Raw genomic sequence first — 22142 nt, 5'->3', positions numbered from 1 at the left:
CTTTTTGGCCACATTATGCCTCGAGTTGCGAAACCCTTCTGGCTGAAGATGCTGCCACTAGAAGCAATGCTTTCCAAGAAAAGAACCTGAGGAGTACTGAGGCTCTAGTGTCAAAAGGGGGTTATGAAAAACTCTGCAGTACAGGCTTTACATTTCAAAGTGCAGGAAATCAGTCTGTTCAAGAACCCTTCCAGTTAAAGGTTTTTAAAAGCAGGTCTAATTCCAAGCATGGTGAAAACTACTGATAAGTGCCCTTTGATGGAGGCATGAAAAAGTCTCCTAGCCAGCAGTTCTCTCGGGTACTGCAGAACCTGAGGCTCAAGGAACAGTTTTGGACAAATGTACCAGATGGAAAACTTCCACTTAGGGAGGTATGACTCCCACTACTGGATCTTTTATCATCATAAAAAATATGCTGCCAGCCTTAGGGTCCTTAGGTCTGGGTGCACTGGGAGTCCTTTCTTTCATGTCAAAAGTACGGTGTACTGTGGTAGGAACAGAGGTCCCAACTTAGCCATATGAACTACAGTGGAAAACTACAGCTGTCTTAGCCAGAAAGGGGTGATTAACAGCAACTTTGCCCCATCTACCTTTAACTTTTGGCACACTCTCAGGATCAGAAGTAAGGAATGAATGCATACAAGTCTGTTCTTCGTATCAGACTGAATGAGTCTTAACCAGTTCCTTGAACCAGAAACCCTTGAGCAAAAGGTTTTAAGTTGGTGGCTATATTTTGATGCAGAGGTCTATCAAATTTCACTGAATACTTGAGGGTGCAGGTTTCACTCACAGCAGCTGCATGATCTAGGCTGAGGAACTGCAGATGGAAAATCAGTCACCCACACTAACAGTCTGTCTACAAAGATGATATGATTAACTGCCCTGTACTTCATGAAGTACAGTCATGTTGTCCATCACTAGCCACAGATGGTGACATCAGAGCTCATTCTGAAAATTCAAAGGATTGGGAAAAGACTACCATCTACTTCAGGTCTGTATTTGCTTCATAAAAGTCTGCTTCAAAGGCGACGCCCAAAACACTAGCATCTGATTCTGCAAAGGCAGAGCAACTGGTAAGTCTTGAATGATGCCCATCTGTGCAGCCTGCCCTAAGAATCCCTTTCTTACGGAGAGAATGAGAGCAATCCACTGAGAGTGGGCAGCTTTACAGTAATAAAGACTTAGTATTTAAAGTATTAAACAAGTAAATAATAAAAAGTATTTAAAGTATTAAAGACTCCTTCAAAAGTACTACTGGATTTTTTTTTATGTGAATCTGACTTCAAGCACCCATTAAATGGATGACTGTCACCTAATACAGGGCTTAAAATTTCCACAGCTATGAGGTCCTGAACTTAAACAGGGCCCGAGGAGGGCTCAAACTGTAAACACACTCTTCAAAGGGTCAATCTCCCTTTTCTGTCTCCAGAAGTTCCTACAAAAAATCTTCCTGGTTTCAGATTCCAAGCAAGACTTAGACAGAATGAAGGTCAACCATAAGTTGTTAAGAGTGAAAACCATCAGGGCTAAAACTGTTTCCATCCCTTGTTGGGATGATGCTTGAAGCACGCATTCATTTGTATGGATGAATGAGGACTACTTTTGTTCCCAAGCTGGACACCATCAATAGGTAACCATTACATCTACAGTCTATTAACTGCTTCACTATTTATAGGGCTAGGTCTATTTGGTCTTTGCTGAGTGGGGCATTCTTATAAAAGGATTTCATATAGAAATTAAATTCCATACCCTAGAGATAATGGCCATAATCAATCAGTCAGACATCAGCCAGAACCACTTGCTTTTGTTAAAGACCAGTTTACCCAACCAACCAGAAGATGGCAATCATTACTGCCCAGCAGATACTTGGGTGAGAAGTGTTCTTGCCCATTTTCCTTGCCTTGTCCCTTCCCTCATTCTCACCCTCCATGTCACGCTTGTTACTGGTGGTCAACCCTCATTGATTTTATATAAAGGGGCAAAGATTTGTCTGTGTAATTCCAATCACATTTAGGTGTCAGGAAACAACGTTAGGCAAATTCCATGATCTTACCTTTCCTTTCCAGGTATTTAAACACTTCCTGGGAGAAAAGCCTGAACAAGCTTGCCCAAAAGCACTACATGCAGCTGCTCCTGCCAACGACTGCAATCTGAACAAAATGGGTCTTCTTAGCACCGTCTCCAGTAAAGTACAGTTGTGTACACTTACCATAAATGTAGATGTTAGAGTGTTTTCACTGTTGCAGTCATTACATTTGGGTAATCTGCTGGCAGGTTGCCCTCAGTCGGCCTGAATAACAAAGTCTTGGGTCCTGCATCGGTTGCGGTCTCCTCTTCCATGAAGTTAGGTCGTCAAGGGTATAGAGGAGACTGCAACCGACGCAGGACCCAAGACTTTGTTATTCAGGCCGACTGAGGGCAACCTGCCAGCAGACTACCCAAATGTAATGACTGCAACAGTGAAACACTAACATCAGCTGCTTTTCTACAGATGTTCGCTATGTTGTGAATACACTGAACCGTTTTGCTTATTCAGAAATGTGCCAGAATAAGCTTGATTACATTCACTTCAAGTTCTCATCAAGCACGTCCAGAACTGCAGTCTTAATACCAGAGCACTTCATCTTAATACTTCTCTATATTTGGTAATACACAAGTACTGAAATATAGCATACCCCTTGTAGTCACAGCCGTCAACAGAAACCTCACCACACTGGAAGCCACATTCATTATCTACAGTTTCATCTCACTAGCTCCCAAAACAGAACATCACAGTTGTATGCTTACTGAAGCCCTATGACTGCCAGTTTCTCACAGAACAAAACTATTTCAAGGTCACCACTCTTCATACTCAAGCCTTGAATCACTCCCTCATTTTCCCAACTTGCTCTCCCAGCTTCCACTACCACCTCAGATCACTCCCCTCAATAGAACATCCCTCCAGACACAAAAAACAGAATCTCTACCCTAAGATGAGCCAGACCTGGAAATCCTTTCATACCTAACAGAATTCCTTGAATTCCTCACACAACATATTTAGGCAAGATCTTAAGCAATTTCTATTAAAAGATGCAACTTGTAAATGCTTTACATCAGGTACCATTACAATTCCAATCTAGTACTACGTCCAAATCAATAAGACAATGTCATAATCACAGCAATTTCTCAAACACCCACATAAAAGAAAATGCAAAAGTTGTTTCCTACACTGGACCCTTGAAGGACTCAAACTTTAAATCATTTCCTCTTTAAAGACAGCTCCCCAAGAAGAGTCACAGTGGACAATGAACACAGCATTTCTCAAAGAAAAAAACTGAAAATATATAGTGCAATCACACAAACGCGTGCGCACAAAGTCTCTCTCTCTCTATGCCCCATGTCAGTCCAATATCAAAGCTATCTTCAGAGTGATGTTCAAAGAAAGGTAGAGAAACTGACACCTTACAATCAGCAAATCTAAAAAGTAAGGAAAACAACTGCAGCAATGACCCATACTATGAATATAATGAGCACCCTTTAATGAGAAGGCCATTAGAGTGGTCTCAATCAGAGGTAAGATGGTTTTGGTAGAAATACTAAAACTTATGTAGGACCACTAAGACATCTACTGCAAAATAATGCAGTTAATTAACATGCAACTATTTATACCCACCTCATTAGACTGCTTGCCACTATATGACATCTTCTTGATAGCGACCACTTCATTGGTTCGCACATCTCTGGCCTGTTATCAAAACACAAGAAATAAGACTCGACTGTAAGGTTATAGAAACATATTAAATTTAATGCAGTACATTGTTGACAGCATCCTACTCCATAAGATTATTGCATATATGTCATCTCCATTAAAAGTCTACTACAAATTAAAATACTATATATGCACATATTTACATATTGTAATAGATGCAAACATATACAGAACATTAGCTCTAGATGATTGTCACTGTTGAAGTAACACCCCAACCCCATGTGTAAAAACAGGAAAGGGTCTGTGGATGGATATACGCAAGTATTAATGAATCTGAGAAAAAAAGAAAAAAAATCAATCGCATCTCAATGTAAGAATATAGCTGACTTAGCAACTACACAGAAAACTATTTTTAATAAAAGGCTAAAAGCCAAGAATATTAAAACGAGGTGGTAAACAACTTCAGTGTCACCATTACTTCCAACTTACAAAACATAACATGAACTCTATGTACATCTCACCCTACCAAGTTTACAACAGAAAAAAAAATCTCAAAAGAAAAGCTGAAGGAACATAACCATCTACACAATTCTGTAAAATGGCTCACAGAGTAAAAGTATAAAAGTGAAGCATCCTTACAAAGTATACTGCTCCAAAACTTCCATGGCCAATCTCTCGCAAGTCTGTGAAGAGTTTTTCAGGATCTTCCTTGAAGAAGAGCTCTGATATTTCTGGGTCTTTTAAACTTCCTGCTCTGCTGGTCGACGGCATCCTACTGAGTAGTTAGCCGTCAGACTATCTGGGTTTACACTGCCTTCTCAGCCCCTCATTCATCTGTAGGAATTATGGCTCTTCAGCGGATACTAATGAAAGAGAAAAATCGACAGGATGGAAATGTAGCATTTTATTCATTAAAATAGCAACAAGCAATGTGACAAGACCCCACTTTAAATATTTTAGTACCTTGGTCCACTAAGCAATTAAAAATCCCATTAAAATTACACTGTCAAGAAGAAAAAATGCAATGCTTACTACTGACAGCTGTATTTCCACAGCATTTCTACTTCTGAGAGAAAAACTGTACTTAGAAGTCCTACCGGGGGGGGGCAGATATGCAAAAAACATGATTTTAATGAAGGGAAAATCTGCAGTCCTTTCTTGGTGTTTAAAGGTGCAGCAAACAGCAAAGCACAGATGCTTTACTCAGTTCTATGCAACTAAATAGATGCATGCAAACGTGTGCTCTTTATCTGCAATCTAGGCTTATGTCAATCCACAATGGTAAACCACCATACCTTTCCATGACTTACTCTCACACCCACCCTATACCACAAAATCCTCAGTCTTAGTCATACCGCTTTCTAGAGGACACAGCTCGTCAAGGTTGCTACACTAAACGCAGAGCAAAATAGCTTTATGCTCATCATTCCTGATTGCATCTTCTAGAATTCTTCCCTCTACATCTTGGATATTTATGGTCAGCTTATGATATTCCTCCTGTAGCATCAGCACTGCTATGCATAGTGCAACAATCTCCATCGTCATACATTTATGCCCCTACTAAAATCACTTACCCAATTTACCTCTACCTAGCATTCCTTCACAAAGAGATAAGCAAGCAGATTGAGCTCTCTCAAATTATTAAAATAATCTTTAAACTATCAGAAATCATTCCCTGAAAATGAAACCGTGAAATCTTATATTTAAATTCCAAGTCAAACATTTAAGATTATGTAGCAACACAGCATCACTTAAGCAATGAATGAAATACCAAGATGTTAGAAAAACTAAGCTATGCTAACAGCGTTAAGTTCCAAGCTTTTGAAATGTGCTCTTTGGAATAGTTTTCCACTCCACATAAAGCAAAGTACTTCTCTTACACTACTGAATCTGAATAGATGGATAGGTGACTCAAATTCCCCCCGGTTTAGCACCCTTGCCCACATGAATAGGGAAAAATGTGAAATGTGCAGCTTGTTTCTAGGTTATATGTACTTAAGAGCTAAAAAACTTTACAAGAATGTATGATTAGGCTTCTGAAGATAGTTAAGGTTCAGTAAGTACCTGTATACAGTGGCATACACTACCTTAATATGAAAAAGTTAATGGTTTCCAAAACAGCCATTGAAGGATAAGTGTATGAAAAATACAGCAACTTCATGGGCTAATTGTACACAGACCCGTAGGTTACCCTTGATAAACTTGCAAAGCCTGATCAAATGGAATCTTTAAACAAAATAAATGACTGCTCATCAGAAAAATATTACATGTGTGCACCTCATCATCTGGTCTGTAGAGAGTGTCTCCTTGCCATATGCAGGACAGATACAACCCCTTCTGCAAAACAAATCTTTTCTCACTTCAAACTCCACCTCTCAGGACTGAGTATCTTCTGCCTAAGTGTACTGAGGCACCATGCCAGCCTAGCAGTATACATCAGAACCTGCAGAAGCTAACTTTATAAATTAAGAAAACCACACTACACAGACAGACAGATAACTGGTAGAGTTAAAGGCAAGTCCAACAGCAGCTGAACAGTGCCAGGGTGATTAGTACCCCTCAAAAAGGACTACCTCAGAGAGTAAGTGTCATGGTGAGCACATCATTTGAAATCCTATTCATTGGGGTATGACAGAAAAGACATTACAATCAGTATTAAACCATCCTGGGAATCCAGCTCTGGTGGCACAGTGATGAATTCTTGACTTCTGTCCAGGCAATCGGACTTCTATTAGCTGCATGGGTACTTGATGGAGCAGACAGGGAGGATGAGCATACCCATCCGGGGTGGGGGGTGCCGGGTGGATCTATTGAGTCCTGGTGAAAGTAAAGATTCAGAAATCATCAGCAAGCTGGGAAGTGTGGGTAAGGTCGAGGAGGCATGGCTGCCCTAAGGCCCAGAATGGCAGCATCTTCACAAAAATCATAAGTAATGATTCACCCAGCCTATGCTGTAGAGATCAGCATTCAAGGAAAGGAGTAAAGCCCCGTCACCAGTGTATGTGACACTATCAGTTACTGGTTCCATGTCAAAGCTCTTATCCCTGACTGCCAACAATGGCCTGGGCGTGATAACATGGACTTTCCTGTCCCATTTCCTTCTGTTCAGGAAGCATCAGGGAGACGTGGCAGCCACAGGAGAACAGCACCAGCACCTGATGGATAAGTTAAGCAGGGAACTGGAAAAAAAATCCTAGAAAACTAAGCAGGACTATCATCAGTAGGTCTAATGCACAAAGGCTGAAGTCTGAAATACCAAAGTTGCCCTAACATCCTTAAGCAATGATGCTTTGTAGAAGTGCAAACCAATTGCCAACTGTCTGAAGCACAAGCAGCTGCAACACAAACACTTAAAAACAATGGAGTTAGCCATACCCCTTAGTAAAGTGGTTCTAAACAGCAGCATTTTTACCAAAAGACAGTACACCAATAAATGGCAATAAGCGCCATCAGCAACACACAAGGAAAGTCTGCTTAACTGCAAGCTCCTCTTCCCCTCCCTCTCTAAAGCAAAAGATAGAAACCACTACTCTAACACCTTGAGCTAGTGGTTCACATTCAACATGAGGAAATATCCAGATTTCTGACAAAAGAAAGATAACCACAAGATGAATGCACTAGTTTAAAGATAATTATGACCCAATTTACATTTGAAAAAAGTAAGCTGGCCTAAAGGGGGCATCGAGAACTTATAAAAGCAAGCTCAGATGTGGCTCCCTACAAAGTAAGGCCTGTAGCTCTAGGACCATAAAAGCAGATGTAATCATCACACCACACAAAAGTATCTTTAAAAAAAAGAACCAATATCACTAAACCAGGAGGCTTGAAACAGCAGCAGGCAGGACTACTGATAAGGAAACTTGGAGATTATGTATGAATTTAGATAAAATGATCAGGAAGATGTTACAGAAACTCCCCGTTAAGGAAAAGGTCAATCTGCCCACCTTTCAGCTTTTCCTTACTCTGTTGCAAAACTCAGAATGGAAAGTGTGCATTTTCTTATGTGATACAAAGCCAATATCTACAGTGATACAGAGAATGACCAGACAGGTCTTCCAAACAACCAGTCACTGAAGATGCGGTCGTGAGTCTGACACATTCAGTTCTCAAACAATATGAATGACGCCACTGTCTATGGATTTAATGTCAAAATACCACTGCTTCCCTGATAAGGGGGGGTTTAAAAAAGTATGCCCCTACCCATGACTTGTTTAATCAAATCAAAAAGTATTCTGATATTTTCTTAGTTTGTAGAGAAGTGAAGGATCACGGTCACAGGTGCTATACATGGAGCCCGTTCTCCAGTGAGAAGCAATTCCCTTGAACCTTGAAGTTGAAAAAATGGACTTTTGAACAAGACAGCGAGCAGCCATCAACCTGCAATGGATTCATATAGAAACTGGCATGAACAATCTTCCCCTGAAAGGCCCACCTACAAGAGCTTGACATGATCAATAAATTAGTTAGAAATGTTCCAACCATAACAGCAGCAATACATCATACAAATAAGTTTAACTCATCAGATTAGCTGTAATTTTTCTGCATCACTGGACAGTGATTTATTTTGGAGCACAGTTCAGACATCTTTAAATGACCAAAAACTTTGCTTATTAGTCCACCCATTCTCATAAGAATCTCATGATCCAGCTTTAGTTTGTATTACAAACAGGCTGTTACACTGACATAAACAACTAATTTAAAAAACAAAAGTCATCTACAATGAAAAACTAAAATAGAATGGATTACCATTTTCACTTTAAATACCTTATCTTAATGGAAACTGTAGTCATATCTTTGACATTTGGTACATTTGCCCACTCTTCCCCTGCTATACGACTCAAAATTAGTCGTTCTTGAATATTATTCCCCTAATAAATCCCTACATGTTTTATGGGTCTATGTTTAACCATCTAATAACATTGCCATTGAAGTGCTAAACATCGAACCCTAACCATTGAACGTTCATTCAGCAAACATGCAACTAACTAGTTGGGCAACACCGTGTCTGCCCTTTTTTCCCCACTGTAGTGGGATCTCTGAGTTGGCGTGTATAACTAGTTACTTTCCCTGGTGAAAAAAATGAAAGTTCGCAAAATGAACATTCGATGGTCAGGGTTTGATGTCTAGTCATTCAATGGAAATGATATTTGATGGTTAAACATAAACCCATGTTTTACAAGGCAAACACCTAACAACATATTTTCCCAACATGTTCTCTTTGCCAGTCTACTTTTACACCATCACACCCTTTAGTTTAATGAATTCTACTCTTTCTGGGTGCTCCCCAGACTTCCATTAACCTGCAGTACATTTTTAGCAGCCATCTTCACAAGGTATATATACTTTCTCTTGCAGCAGAAAAGAACGTTTGCAGCCAAAACACATGTTATGTCTCAGAATATCTAATGTCTGCCAACGCATCAGAAACAAAGGGACAAATGTGACTAGGATCCTACCTGGTAAACCACAAGAAAAAAAAGAACAAGGATGGTGAAAGGGTCTTTGTATTGTATCAGTGATCAGTTTGAACTTCTACTTGTTAAAAGTTTTACTTTACTTGGAAATCGGAGGCCCTTTTTTTCTGACCTTCAAAACAGAGTTGGTCTGACAATCTGAAATAGTTTGTCTAGTACATGTGGTAGTGTTGCATGTGAACATCCACAGTGCACAAAATTCACTCCTGTTTTTAGGTTGAGAGAACACGGGTAGGTGGAACAGACTGATTCACTGCAAATGCATGGAGAACGCAAAATCCAGCATACCATGATACTGAAAGAATAAATCAAGCCAGAAACACTACTACATGATCAATCGGCGGGATGTATTGGACAGAAGCAGCCTGCACAGTACGGCTCTCCTAGCTTTACTGCTCGAGATATGGAAGGTTTCAGGTCACATTTTTCCACATGTTCCAAGTGCTGCAAATGCATAGAGTAAGCAAAATCTAGTATACTATTACACTGAAAGAATAAATTATAGCATACACACTACTGTGTGGTCATTTTGTAGGTGCATTGTACAGAAGCAGCCTACACACTGTACGATTCTCCTACTTTTACTATTGAGATATGGAATGTTTCCGGTCATATTTTCCCTATGTTCAAATTGCTGCAAATGCACTACTCGTCATGCTGAAATCCAAGCAATAAGGAAAAACAGTCTTCCAAATTAAAATACTTGACGGAAGAGCCAGCTACAGGCTCAAATGCAAAGTTAGTGTCTCCAATACAAAATTAAGATCCCAGAATGAAGCCACCTTCTTTCTACATGATGTACGTAAAATCCCTTAGACCCTCATTAGACCCATTATAGAATACAATGCCCCGTTTGGTATGTACCTCTCAAGACATCTGCAACAACTAGAAAGGCCACAGAAATACCTCACTAAAAGAATCACAGGCCTAAAGCAGATGCTCTATGCTGACCACCTTAAAAAACTCCAGCTATACTCTGTCGCATATAGTCTACTCAGAGGCGATCTTTGCTTAACATACAAGGCCATGTCAAACCCAGAGTTGTTGGACATGCTACACTTAAAGAAATCCCAATCCCTCAGAGCCACACGCTCCAGGGATCTAAACCTTGTCATCACAATAAACAAAACATGCTGGAGGGATAGGTTCCTGACCAAGAGACTCCCCAGACTCTGGAATAGACTGCCCATACATGTCAAGCAGAGTGCCTCTTTGGGCCTCTTCAAAAGGAACCTTGACGATTGGATGGGAGAAAGGAAATTCACTCCGGGGATCACGTCAGTCGCCCTGCTAGACAGGGGTCCAGGGAAGTAAACAGTGTGGGAAGAAATAGCCAGGGAATTGTTATAGCTAGGCTTGTATAGGCCCTAGGGCTGATAGCCTAGTACCAACCTATGAACCTTACAAGAACTGCTTGACTTGTAACAAAATAAAGGGAGGGGATCTAATGGCTGACAAGCACAAACTGCTGAATATGTATCTTAACAGAAATTTAAAACAGGCTAGATTTGACCAATACACAAGTACTAAAGAACCAGCCAAACCCCCACACAGAATGGGTCCTGGTTTCTGTTACAGCACTAGCTAAAAAAATACTTTGGCTAAACACAATCTTCTAGTAGCAGCCTTTCTAGCATCTCTCAATACCTGCTGCATGTAAAGAGGAATCTAAATAGGATCAAAAAAGAATCATCCATACCATCAGGTGTAGGTTCAGACTGCTGGAACACATGAAAAAACCCTTGTCCTGTGTGAGTAGGTCCACTCATAGTAAGACTTTGGTAATTGCCCCTAGCTGTGTGCATTACAAGGGAGAACCAATGTGGTTTGGACCAAAAAGGTGCTAAAAGAATTATCTTTGGAAAGTCTATTTTTTACTAAGACTGTGGTAAATCAGAGGAAAGTATGTAAATGAAAGTACAGTTGTGTACACTTATAATAAATGTAGATGTCCGAGTGTATTCACTGTTGCAGTCATCACATTTGGGTTTATCTGCTTACAGTAGCCCTCAGTCAGCCTGATTATCAAAGTCTTGGGTAATGCGTCAGTTGCTGTCTCATCTTCCACGTCAGGTAGACAGGGGTATAAAGCAAGCAGCAGACGCCATTACATCAGTTTTTCTTGCCCCAGATGTCAGGTGCCCCCCTAATGGGAAGCAATTAAATATATATACAAGGTTATACACCTTCAACAAAAAAGCAAATACACCAAAAAGCTACTAAGCATAGTAAAAAGGAATAGAGGTACTGCAAAAATAAGTCAGGGGGCTGGAGGTAGGGTAACCAGGACTGCAACAGTGAATACACTCTAATATCTACATTTATAGTAAGTGTACACAACTGTACTATTTTCTTCATGTTTCACTGTTGCAGTCATCACATTTGGGTATATTCCCAAAGATAAGGATGGGAGAAGGAATTTAGATAGCATTAGGATCAGCTATAAGGCCCTGCAAGATTGCAGTGGCAAAACCAGCTGAGAATTAGATAAATGGTAATGCTTGATAAAAGTATGTAGAGAACTCCAGGTAGCAGCTTCAAGGATGTCCCTGGTAGGGACACCTCTGAGAAAGGCTGTAGAGGTAGATGCAGCCCTGGTTGACTGTTGTCTTATCCCATGTGGGATAGGTTTTCCATGGCGCTTATAGCAGAAATGAATGCAATGGCCTATCCATTTAGAAACTGTTTGCTTTGAAACAGCCTTCCCCTCTGCCCCTGCAGCAAATGCTACCAGCAGCTGTTCAGATAGCCTGAAAGGTTTAGTCCTGTCCTTGTCCGTGCACATCTAAGGAGTGCAGTATCTTTTCCCCTTTGTTCTGTGGATTAGAAAAGAAGGTACGCAAATGAATGGACTGATTAAGAGCCACACTGTGGCTTCTTTTCATTTATGGTGTACCCCAGAGAAGTTAGCACTTTTTGTACAAACGTCAGATGATTAATAGTATTTCCTGGCTTTCTGCCTGAATTAGACAATTGTCCAGGTATGGGTATATTTGAATATTTCTTTGCCTGCCAAAATGCAATGACTGGAGCTAGGCATTTTGTGAATACCCTGGGTGCAGTAGATAAGCCAAAGGGCAGTGCAGAGAACTGATAGTGCATGAAGCCTACTTTGAAGCGTAGGTATCTTCTGCAAGATTCCCTCATTGGGATGTGCAGGTAGGCTTTCTTTAAATCCAGTGTTGCCAACGAGGCATCTTTGCCTAGCATAGGAAGCAACTGAAGAGTTAGCATCTTGAATTTTGGGATCACCAAAAAAGTGTTTATGATAGAGAGATCCAGGATAGGACACCAGGAGTTGTCTTTTCTCGGCACCAGAAAAACTATCAAGTAGAAACCTTGTCCCCTTTCCCCTTCTGGGACAGTCTGAATAGCTCTTATACTTGAGAAAAAGAGAACTTGCTTTTGAGCCTCTGCCCACTGATTTAGGGGTATATCTAGCCAACTGTTTGGAGTTGGTAAAGTGTGGAAGTGGAATCTGTATCCTTTGGAAACTATATTTAAAACCCATTTGTCCTGGGTAATGAGTTCTCAGTTTTTTGCCTGCAGAGAAATCTTTTCCCCTAAAGGAGCAGTCAGTTGAGAAGGACTTGGAAGTTTTAAAGTTAAGTCATTGAGACAGTTTACCATAAGGGGGGTCTTCCTACTCCCTGCTTTGGAAGTGGGAGCCCCTCCACTGCTTAGTCCTGTGCGTACCTTGGGACTGAAGCCAGAGTGTTCTGCTGGTTCTGAGTTTGGACTGAGAAGGCCTGGAAGAGGCAAGAAAGGGCCAATGCCTACTAAATCTTGGAGGCTGCACTTGTAGGAAATCTTTAACAGTTTGCATAGATTTAGCTTTTTCCTCCATCTTTTTAAGTACTACTACTGCTTTATTGCCAAACAGGCGGTCCAGGTTTAAGGGAGCTTCCAACAATTTAGCTTTAATATGATTTGGCAAAGATTGCTCCTTAAGCCAAGCATGCCTACTAAGTACAGACCCAGTAACAGCAGCCTTGCAAGATGCCTGTAGTGAATCAAAACCACATTGCAAAGTATGCTTTCAAACTTGTTCAGCAGAATGCATTAAATCCTGTAAATCCTTATTTTCAGCAGTCAGGAATCAATATTTTCTGTTTCAGCAATCCAATAATATGCTGCTGATACTTTCACATATGAAACTGGCAATTTGAGGCCCTAATGGCCAAGGCTGCAAGTGTATATCTTCTTACCCAATCTATCCAGCGCCCTGGAATCTCTATCAGAGGGGTTAGGATTTTTGGCAGAAGTAGCCTTTATGCCCTTGGGTCCTTGTGAAATGGTCTCAGGATCCACAGAAGGATTTTTAAAGAGGAACTTGTGAGAGTCAGGAACCCTGTAATATCTATCTGGTTTCCTGGGAGCAGGAGAGGTAAGGAGTCAGGGGCCAAGCTAGACTCCCAAAAGGCATCATCAACAATGTCCAGTACAGGGTGGATAACTAAAGGCCTGTGTCAGGGCAGGAGTAAGAAATCCCTAAGCCTCTTTTTACAGAGTAATCCTGGCTTTCCCAGCAAAAATGCTCCTTAAGAGTATGCAAGGTTTCACCAAAAGAAAAATCCTCTGGAGGGGAAGCAGAGGGAATACAGTCCTCTGCATCAGAATCCTCAAAGGTAGATAACGGAAAATCCTGGTCATCAGAAGAAACAGAAATTTCAGAATCCTGACGAGAATTCATCATAACCAAATTCAGTCCTAGGTCTCAGAGGGGGAAGGTTGGCTTCCCCTGATTAAAGTAATAAGGTCTTCAGCCATTCGTACTTGTTTTTTTATGCATAGGGGCCATGCGGTCTGGGCGTCTGTTTTCTAGGCATGGATCGAGTTTTAGGCCTTGAAGAAGATGGTGTCAGTTTAATATGCAAGTCAGTAGGCCTGAATACACCATCAGAAGCCGGTGCCTGCACAGCAGCTCCAGACCCATCCGAGGTAGACATATCCACAGGTTCCACAGCTGAAGCATCTTGCGGCATGCCGGACTCAAAACTGGTCTCAGTAGAGGCCTGCGATTCTGAAGTAGTGGGTATCAGGGGCTGCAAAAGCACCTCACCGAGTACCAACAAACTGGCAACAAGCTTAGGAAAAGTGTCGTCGGCAGCTTTGGACCTAGGCGGCCTGTCTCTGTGTTTTTTCGGAATGTCTGTAGTCGGGTGGCTTACCGAAGCCATACCTGGATAATTGAACAGAGTACCAAAATATTTGGAAGCGTAAATATACAGACGACGAATAGTTCGCTGTTTAAATAAAGCAAAAAACAGTATGTCGCGGTCATGGCCTAGGCAAGGAATACAGTACGAATGAAAATCTTTATGAGGTATTTGCTTTCCACAAGAAATACAATTATTGACTTTTACTGACATCGGTTTAGAACAAGAAAAGGTTTCCCCAACAGGGTACTTGGCTTTAGTTGAAGGCTTCGGTTCTGAAACTCAAACGAAAATTTCAGGAGTCGGCCGACCGGCACCTGCGAACTGCTTCTGCTTTGGGCACCGTACAGCAAGAAAGACTGATGTAATGGCGTCTGCTGCATGCTTTATACCCCTGACTATCTGACGTCATGGACGATGAGACAGCAACCGACACAGGACCCAAGACTTTGATAATCAGGCCGACTGAGGGCTACTGCAAGAAGATAACCAAATGTGATGACTGCAACAGTGAAACACGAAGATCATCATCCCCACTCCTGGAAAATAAAAGCTACACATTTTCCAAGCCTGTTTGCAAGGAGTCCTGGAACAAAACTTTTGTAACTGTCTTATGAATGGAGGCAAATATTTCTACTAGGGGAGTTCCCCACAGATGTACAATCCTGGAAGACTCCTGGGTTTCAACATCCATTTGTGAAGGGTTGTTCTGAATCAGCTCAGGGAGTCGGCTACCGTATCCTGCTCTGATGGGATGTTGGCACCAAGAAGGGACTGACTATCCAGCACAAAGGGAAGGTGCTAGTTCTCTCATTTGTTTACAAACCACATTACTGTGGTGCTGTTATTAACAATGATGGTTTGGAAGTCCACATGACATCATCACCTTGATGCTTGTATTTTTTTTTTTTCATGAAAGGAGATCCCGAATCCCTTGACTTTTGATCCCTTTGGAAAACACTCCCCCAGCAGAGTCTGATGCACCTACGGTGTCAGACTGTCTTGGAAAGTGGGGACAAACAGGAAGATATGGATATAGTTGAACATGGTTGGCCCACCAGAAGACTTCCTTTCTGATGAAGTTCAAGACTGGGGAAGGATCGGGGATAAAGGTGTTGGAATTCCACAGGTTTGAAGAGCTACTGATCCTTCCTCATGTGAAGGCTGGCTTGAAGAACCACAAAGACAAGTGGCACCATGTATCCTACAATTCTGAGAAAATCCCTTGCTGTGGAAATGGACTGGTGAGCCAGGTCCAATTAACAGAAATGACAGAATGAGACTTTCTTTGCCAGGGGTGGTAAGCTACCATTACAAATGTGTTCGGAAAGTACCCCAGGAAAGTTAATCTGTGAGATAAAACCAGGGAAGAGGTCTTTAATTTGAATCTTGGGGAAAAACGTTTTATGGAGAAAAGGAGGGATGCTTGCATGGCTTGGGCATAATCTGCCAAGATGAGGCAATTATCCAGGTAAAAAGTAAATGTGTACTCCCTTACGTCTGCAGAAGGCAATAACTAGAGCCAGTCATTTTGTGAAATCCCTTGAAGCAGTAGATAGACCCAATTGCAAAGCTGCAAACTGAAAATTCAAGTCCGACAAAATCGTAAAACACCCATGAGCTTTGTAAATTGGTTTATGCATCTATGGGGTCCAGGGTGACTAAAGAGTTGAAAAGGGGGGAAAGAAATGACTGAAGCATTATCATCTTGAACCTGGGTACAGTGAGAAAGGAATTCAGAGCTGAAAGATTTAATACAAGTCTCAAAATGCCTTCCTCCTTGGGAACAAGAAAATAAAAGCCCTTTCCCTGTTAGGAAAGGAGGACGGGTTCTATTACACCTGGAGATATCAGATCTGTAAGAGTCTGATGGAAGAGTGATTCCTTCAAGAGGAACTGTGATGTGTAGTCTTTTTGAATTATTCTTAGTACCCAAAAATGTTATTTGCTTCAAAATGTACAAGGAAAGAGGGAATGCCTGCTAGTTTGAAGGATGGCTGCAGCAGGGAGGAGGTGGAAGAGGTGCACAAAGGTAGTCATGCTTTCGGTGATCGGAAAAACCCTGGAGTCTGTTTCTCTTTCAGGTGTCCTTGCCATTTCTTTTCACTGTGTTGAGTACTGAACTTTTGAGTTGGCGTGAAATATTTTCTGAAGAAGGGTCCAAGGCTGGAAGGATAATTCCTCAGATACTTGGGGGCTGGTGGAAAAAAAAAGGTGTTTCTCGCCCCTTGCATTAACTTTCCTCTCCTCTAATATTTTGAGGACATCTACTGAGGAACTTCCAAAAACAATTTTTTTTTTTCAAAGAGGCACTGAAAATCTAAGATGCAACATCCTCCAGGAAATTCAGGAGCCTGACTCAGGCATGCTTGCACATCACAGAGCCCATAACAGCAGCTCTAGTAGCACTATCATCATCATAACGACATTTTATTGAAGGCTGTATTTTCTACTGAATATTCACAAAGCAAAAAATACCATGTCTGATAAAGTACTTTAATGTCTGAAGCTGGAATGTTGGAGGTGGATAGCTGTGTGTTAAAAGGGATACTTCACCAAATGGATCGGGTAGCTGACTGCCTTTTAAGCATGAATTAAGTAGTACATACACACTTCCCCATCTACTGTACTCCTCACTGGAGACAGGATTAGAAGAAGCAGTAGGCTAAGACCCACTCACTACCCATCTACACAAATTATTATGGGATCAGGTACTTTATGCAGACTATCTGGCTTCTTATATGCAGAATGCTGAGAATCTGGAGAAGCACAAACTGAATTAAAGGCATTCTCCAGTGTTGCAAGTACTGCAGGGTACAGTCAGTTTAGAGGAAATCCAAACCAAAGACATCATAGTATCTTTTCCTGTACTTCTGAAATCTCCCTTCCCTTCCATTTAAACAAGTCTTTATTTTTTATAACTGCATCAGAAAATTCAATTTCTTCATTAGGTAAAGGTAAATCAGAAGATATGTTCTTCTCTTCAGACTTGCAACGGATTGGAGAAGAGAGTTTTGAGGCATAATTCTAGACCTTCCTCCTGAGTCAAAACACCTTCTCTTCAGAGGACAAGAGGGATTTCTTCCTCCTGGAATGGGGAAGACAAATGGATCAAAGACTGGAAAGACTGAAAATGTCTTGAAGAGACCCTAGGTAAAGACATACCAGACCTCCAGTGAACCCTTCAAACTTGGAGTTAAAGGGGGAAAGATAAACTTTTTAATTTTTCTTGGGTGTCTCATGCCAAATAGTCTTTGAATTCTCTGCCATTTGGACCTCCATGAGAAACCTGCTACCTCTTCTCTTACCAATACACCTGAGGTCCATCCTCCTCTCCTTCAGTAAGAACAAAGCAGGGTTTCTCTCTTCTTGGTTAAAACCCAACAGCCAGTCTAACTATAAGTGCTGGCATTCTGGCCCTTGGCGACTTCCTGCAGAGCCTCCTCAAAGGAAGCTGAGAAGACTAACTCCAACAGTATTACACCAAAACAGTCAATTCTAGGCCACTGAATAGTGTTAAGACAACTATACCTCTTTCTAAACCGTCTTTAGAAACTTTTCTTCTTTGACTGAAGGGGATCATTTGCATTATATGAATTGGTAGCCATGTCTGCTCAAGCCAAGACCTTCAAACTACAGTTTTCCAAGAAAAAACTAAGGTTACTAAGCCTACAATTAATTGTTTTGGGGGTGAAAGGCAAACAAATGTCACAGGACTGAATGTTTCAACTTTCTCCAAGCCAGAAAATGCAGGGCATGGGGAAGTCCTTTGTACAGTATCCGCATACCACATGTGCATTTCCCCTTATTGATGGACATGACTAAATTGCATTAAACTTTTCGGCGAAAAATAAAAGAAAGGTTCCAAATGAAATACTTATCTGCCCACAAAACTTCAGTCACAAGCCAACCATTGACACAGAAGACAAGGCATCTGTCAACGGCAAGGAAAGTTCTGAAATTTTGACCTCTGTACATCCTATTTATGCCAACATGCTCATGTTTTAGTGGACATATTGTGCATGTACTAAATACCCAAAAGCTTTAATATACTGGTTGGCACCCAACATCCTTGGCAGGATATGTCTTACATAGCTTTGTGTTACTGCAACAGTGATCTAATGATAATCAAAAAGTCAATTCCATATTTCACAACATTTGCAAGGATCGCTGAAGTCCACACCTCTGTTTTACCTACCCCTCAAAATGCCCACTCTCTCTCATATCAATTGTTCCAAGTTAATCACTTTACTTTTTCTTTATTTGCAGTGCATAATACACCTGTTAATCTGTTATTCCTCCACTGCTCTTACTAGATGGTAGTCTCTTATTAAACAAGATGTTTGTTTTACTAAATAAGGTAGTTCTACCCTCAGTATACTTATCTTCATACTGCATACGTTTCAAAATTTTGTTCACTTCCAAAACATTAACTGAATAGTTTTCCTTTTCATAATTAAAATGAAACCAAATACAAACTTCACCTGCACTGTAGATCAGAAAGTTTTAACCTTCTACATACCTTTGGCACTAGTGGCTTATTCCAATCTACTTTGGACGTGCAACTCTCCCCTATCTCATAACATATTAATGGAATTTAATTCCCTGATAACTTTGACAGAAACAACTGGAACATACAACACTTCTTGGACTATATGGTTTAACTCTAAATTTAATTTTCCATCTCCAGATATTGCCTTTCAACCTATTTTTCAACTTCTGGTCTCAACTACAGACATTCCAATGCATTTCCTAAACACTGCACCAATTTTCATTTTGTTCACCTGATAACATGACAGTCTGTCAAATTTTCCACATTTGAAATATCAATATCCATTTTAGGTTGTGTCAAATAAACAAGTGTCGTCAAATATTTAAATTCCTTACTCCATCATAAATTCCTTACTCCATCATCTACATCCTTTCACATATGAGGCTCTCAACAAACCAGCCAAGGGTTTCAAATATAACAAACAGCAATGGACACCCTTGCCTTGTTCTTCTATGTATTCTTAATGGTAGCACGTCAGCACATATTTTGAATCTAGCTTTTGGTCTGTCATATATTATCTCAGTATACTCTAGATACAAGAGCCTCGCTAACTCAAAATGCCAATAACTCCCATTTTACATAGTACTACACAGCCCAGTCAAAGGGCTTTTCTGGGTCAAGTCACCATCAGTAAAGGGTCCTTATCTTGCTGCACCCTTTAACAATTCAGTCTTTGAAGCATTATAACAGGTAAGTCTACATTCAAGAATCTCTCACTGATCAATATCAATTTCTAACCCAAGCTTGACCCTCACTTGGCCAATATTACCACAAAGCTTAAAATATTTTTTTTTTTTAGATAAAGATACTGCTCTACGTTATGAAGGCAGGCCTTCACATTTCTCTTCCTTGAGGATCACTGTAACCACTACCTCCAACTACCGTTATTGACTTGGTCTCAAATACTGCATTAAATTATATAACTTCACAAAAACCTCAAGCAACACAGCAAAACAGCCTTGCTTTGACACCAGTCCTTTTCACAGTACACATAGGACAATGAAATTCTCTCTCAGATGAAACTGTACTACAAAACATTTGTCTATTTACCCCAACTCCATTGTACTCTAGTTCCTCTGGCTGAAAACTCCAAGCCTCAACTGGCGAAACATCACAGCCTTGAGTTCTTTACCCATCCGACCCTTAAATGTCTCAAGTCCTTCAGTATAATGAACTGCAGCAAGCCATCCCCAATTTATCTCAGTTTTGCTCTAAGTTTCATATAAAAACTCAAATTCACTACTGTCCCACCTAGTCTGGGCTTGACCATTTTTCCACAATATTTCTGAAAGGTTCTTCTATTAACACAGGGCTCTTACTTGACCCCCCCACCCACACACACAGAATATAATCTATTTCTTTCATTACCTTTTGCAGCTCCAACTCACTATGCAGAACCAACCTGCTTTCTGATAACCAAGTGTAATAAAATACTTGCCTCCCAATGACTGCCAAAAAAACCTGTTGATATCTTTTCTAGTTCCTGCTTTATTCACCATTTCCTACCTGTATCAGCATCATCTAACGGTTTGCAGTTCCACTAGCTTCTCCCAACTGTTTCATCTGGTCTTTCTAGTTCCTACTCATCTCTGCAGTGTAGATACCTACCTCTTTAATTTAGGCATATTGTTTTCATTCTGTCAATAACATTTGCCAGTTATTCCTAATTTTTGCTAAATTTAAATTTATTAGTTCTTTGCACCAATTTTTAATGTTTTCAATATTGACAAAATTGGTACAGAACCTCAATGCCTCCAAACAAAAGTATTCATCTTGTGAATAGCCAAAGGATATCAGAAAAACTCAGCTAACTGATACTATTAATCTCTGCAAATGGACAGACTAGATTTTTTGGGATTTATTACTATGGTTATTTGCTACTTCTCAAAAGCTGGCAAATCCCTCTACCCCCTTAACATTAAAAGGGAACTTCACAAAAACTTCGAGCAACACAGCAAAACAGCCTTGCTTGACACCATTTCTTTTCACAGTACACAAACAGGACAAGGACATTCTCTCTCAGTTGAAACTACTACAAAACATTTCATCTAGTTTCCCCCAACTCCACTGTACTCTCTACCTAGAAATGTCCTTATTCCAAACAAACAAGTCCACCAAATGTGATAATCTATACTGGTAAAAAAAACTCACTATTATTCAAAATTATAGTACTTAATGTCCTCCTCTTAAATCAACTACATCCATCACAGGCCCAACATACTCGCATACAAAAAGTCAGGATGATAGCATTACTTTGGTCAGACCATGTTTTGGCACAGGGAGACTGCACACACTAAACTTGACAGTAATATGGAATAATCTTCCTGTTCAAGTCTTAGTCTTTTGGCTTTTCCCGGTTAGGGGTCGCCACAGCGGAACTCCTGTCCGCTAATGATTGGCAGTGGATTTTTACGGTGCCGAGTTGCCAGCCTGACATCCAACCTTCAAAGAAGGCACACCCATTCATGCACGCACTTACCTGCAAGTAAGATCTCAAAAACACTTGCAGACTTCAAAGCTAAATCAAAGGAACTTGCACTTGCTTCCATGACACTGGATAACTTTGAAAGCCAACAACATCCGTTTTATGCTGTTAAAGACAGACGATTACATAGATGAAATACTAATTACTCCTGTAAAAGAAAATAAAAAAAAAAAATATTTCTGCTTACTACTGCCTGCTTGTTGTTTATGCTTTCATATTAGCATGCCTTTGCAAACAATCTGACTTTCAGCTGAAATTGCTACTCTGCAGCACAGGTTATGGCCAAAAAAGGTAAACTGACCAGCCCACTTAACTTGTTATAAAATTTCAAGAAATTCTACTATTAGGTTTACCTTAAATTTGCTTACTAAAAAACACAACTTCAGCCATTAAGAAAATGTTCTCTATCTGACACCCTGTCAGTAATGGCTTTCAAGTTTTACAGTCCAATAAATCCATTACTCTGGTAATTTAGTGAAAAAAATTTTCTTCAGTTCCTTAAACTCCCCCAAAAAAATCACCTCTGAGTTTGTCTGGGTAGAGGCTGATGGTCCACCAACCACCTACCCATTTTCCTACTGAGGCTACCATCATCCCCTTGTTCATCCTGCAAGTGTACAGAAACTCCAGTACCGCTCAGTTAAAACTCGATCTCGTTCAATAAAGTAATCAAGCATTAGGTAACAGATAACATAGCACCATTTTCACTAGTCTCCACCCTGGCATTCTTACATAAACAGACATTTTTTTCCTGTTACAGCAGGACAAGCTCTTAAGACTTTCT

The 22142-nt window shown here is 40.5% G+C and overlaps 1 protein-coding gene across 1 annotated transcript in view; it reads right to left on the bottom strand.

The window, feature by feature from the left end:
- The window catches only part of TAOK1 (TAO kinase 1), a 3628992-nt gene that overhangs the window by 3059075 nt on the left and 547775 nt on the right, over positions 1-22142 (bottom strand). The window contains exons 3-4 of the mRNA XM_044054451.1: positions 4328-4551; positions 3653-3724 (exon numbers count right to left, since the gene is read on the bottom strand). Coding sequence (XP_043910386.1) covers positions 3653-3724; positions 4328-4459 — 204 coding nt within the window. The 5' untranslated portion in view covers positions 4460-4551. The remainder of the gene's footprint in view (positions 1-3652; positions 3725-4327; positions 4552-22142) is intronic.

Source organism: Protopterus annectens, chromosome 13.part0 (assembly GCF_019279795.1).
Source record: "Protopterus annectens isolate FY-2018-M chromosome 13.part0, PAN1.0, whole genome shotgun sequence".
In the NCBI taxonomy this organism is placed as follows: Eukaryota; Metazoa; Chordata; order Ceratodontiformes; family Protopteridae; genus Protopterus; species Protopterus annectens.
The sequence above is the reverse complement of the archived record's forward strand: the minus strand, read 5'-3'. Positions and strand labels throughout refer to the sequence as shown.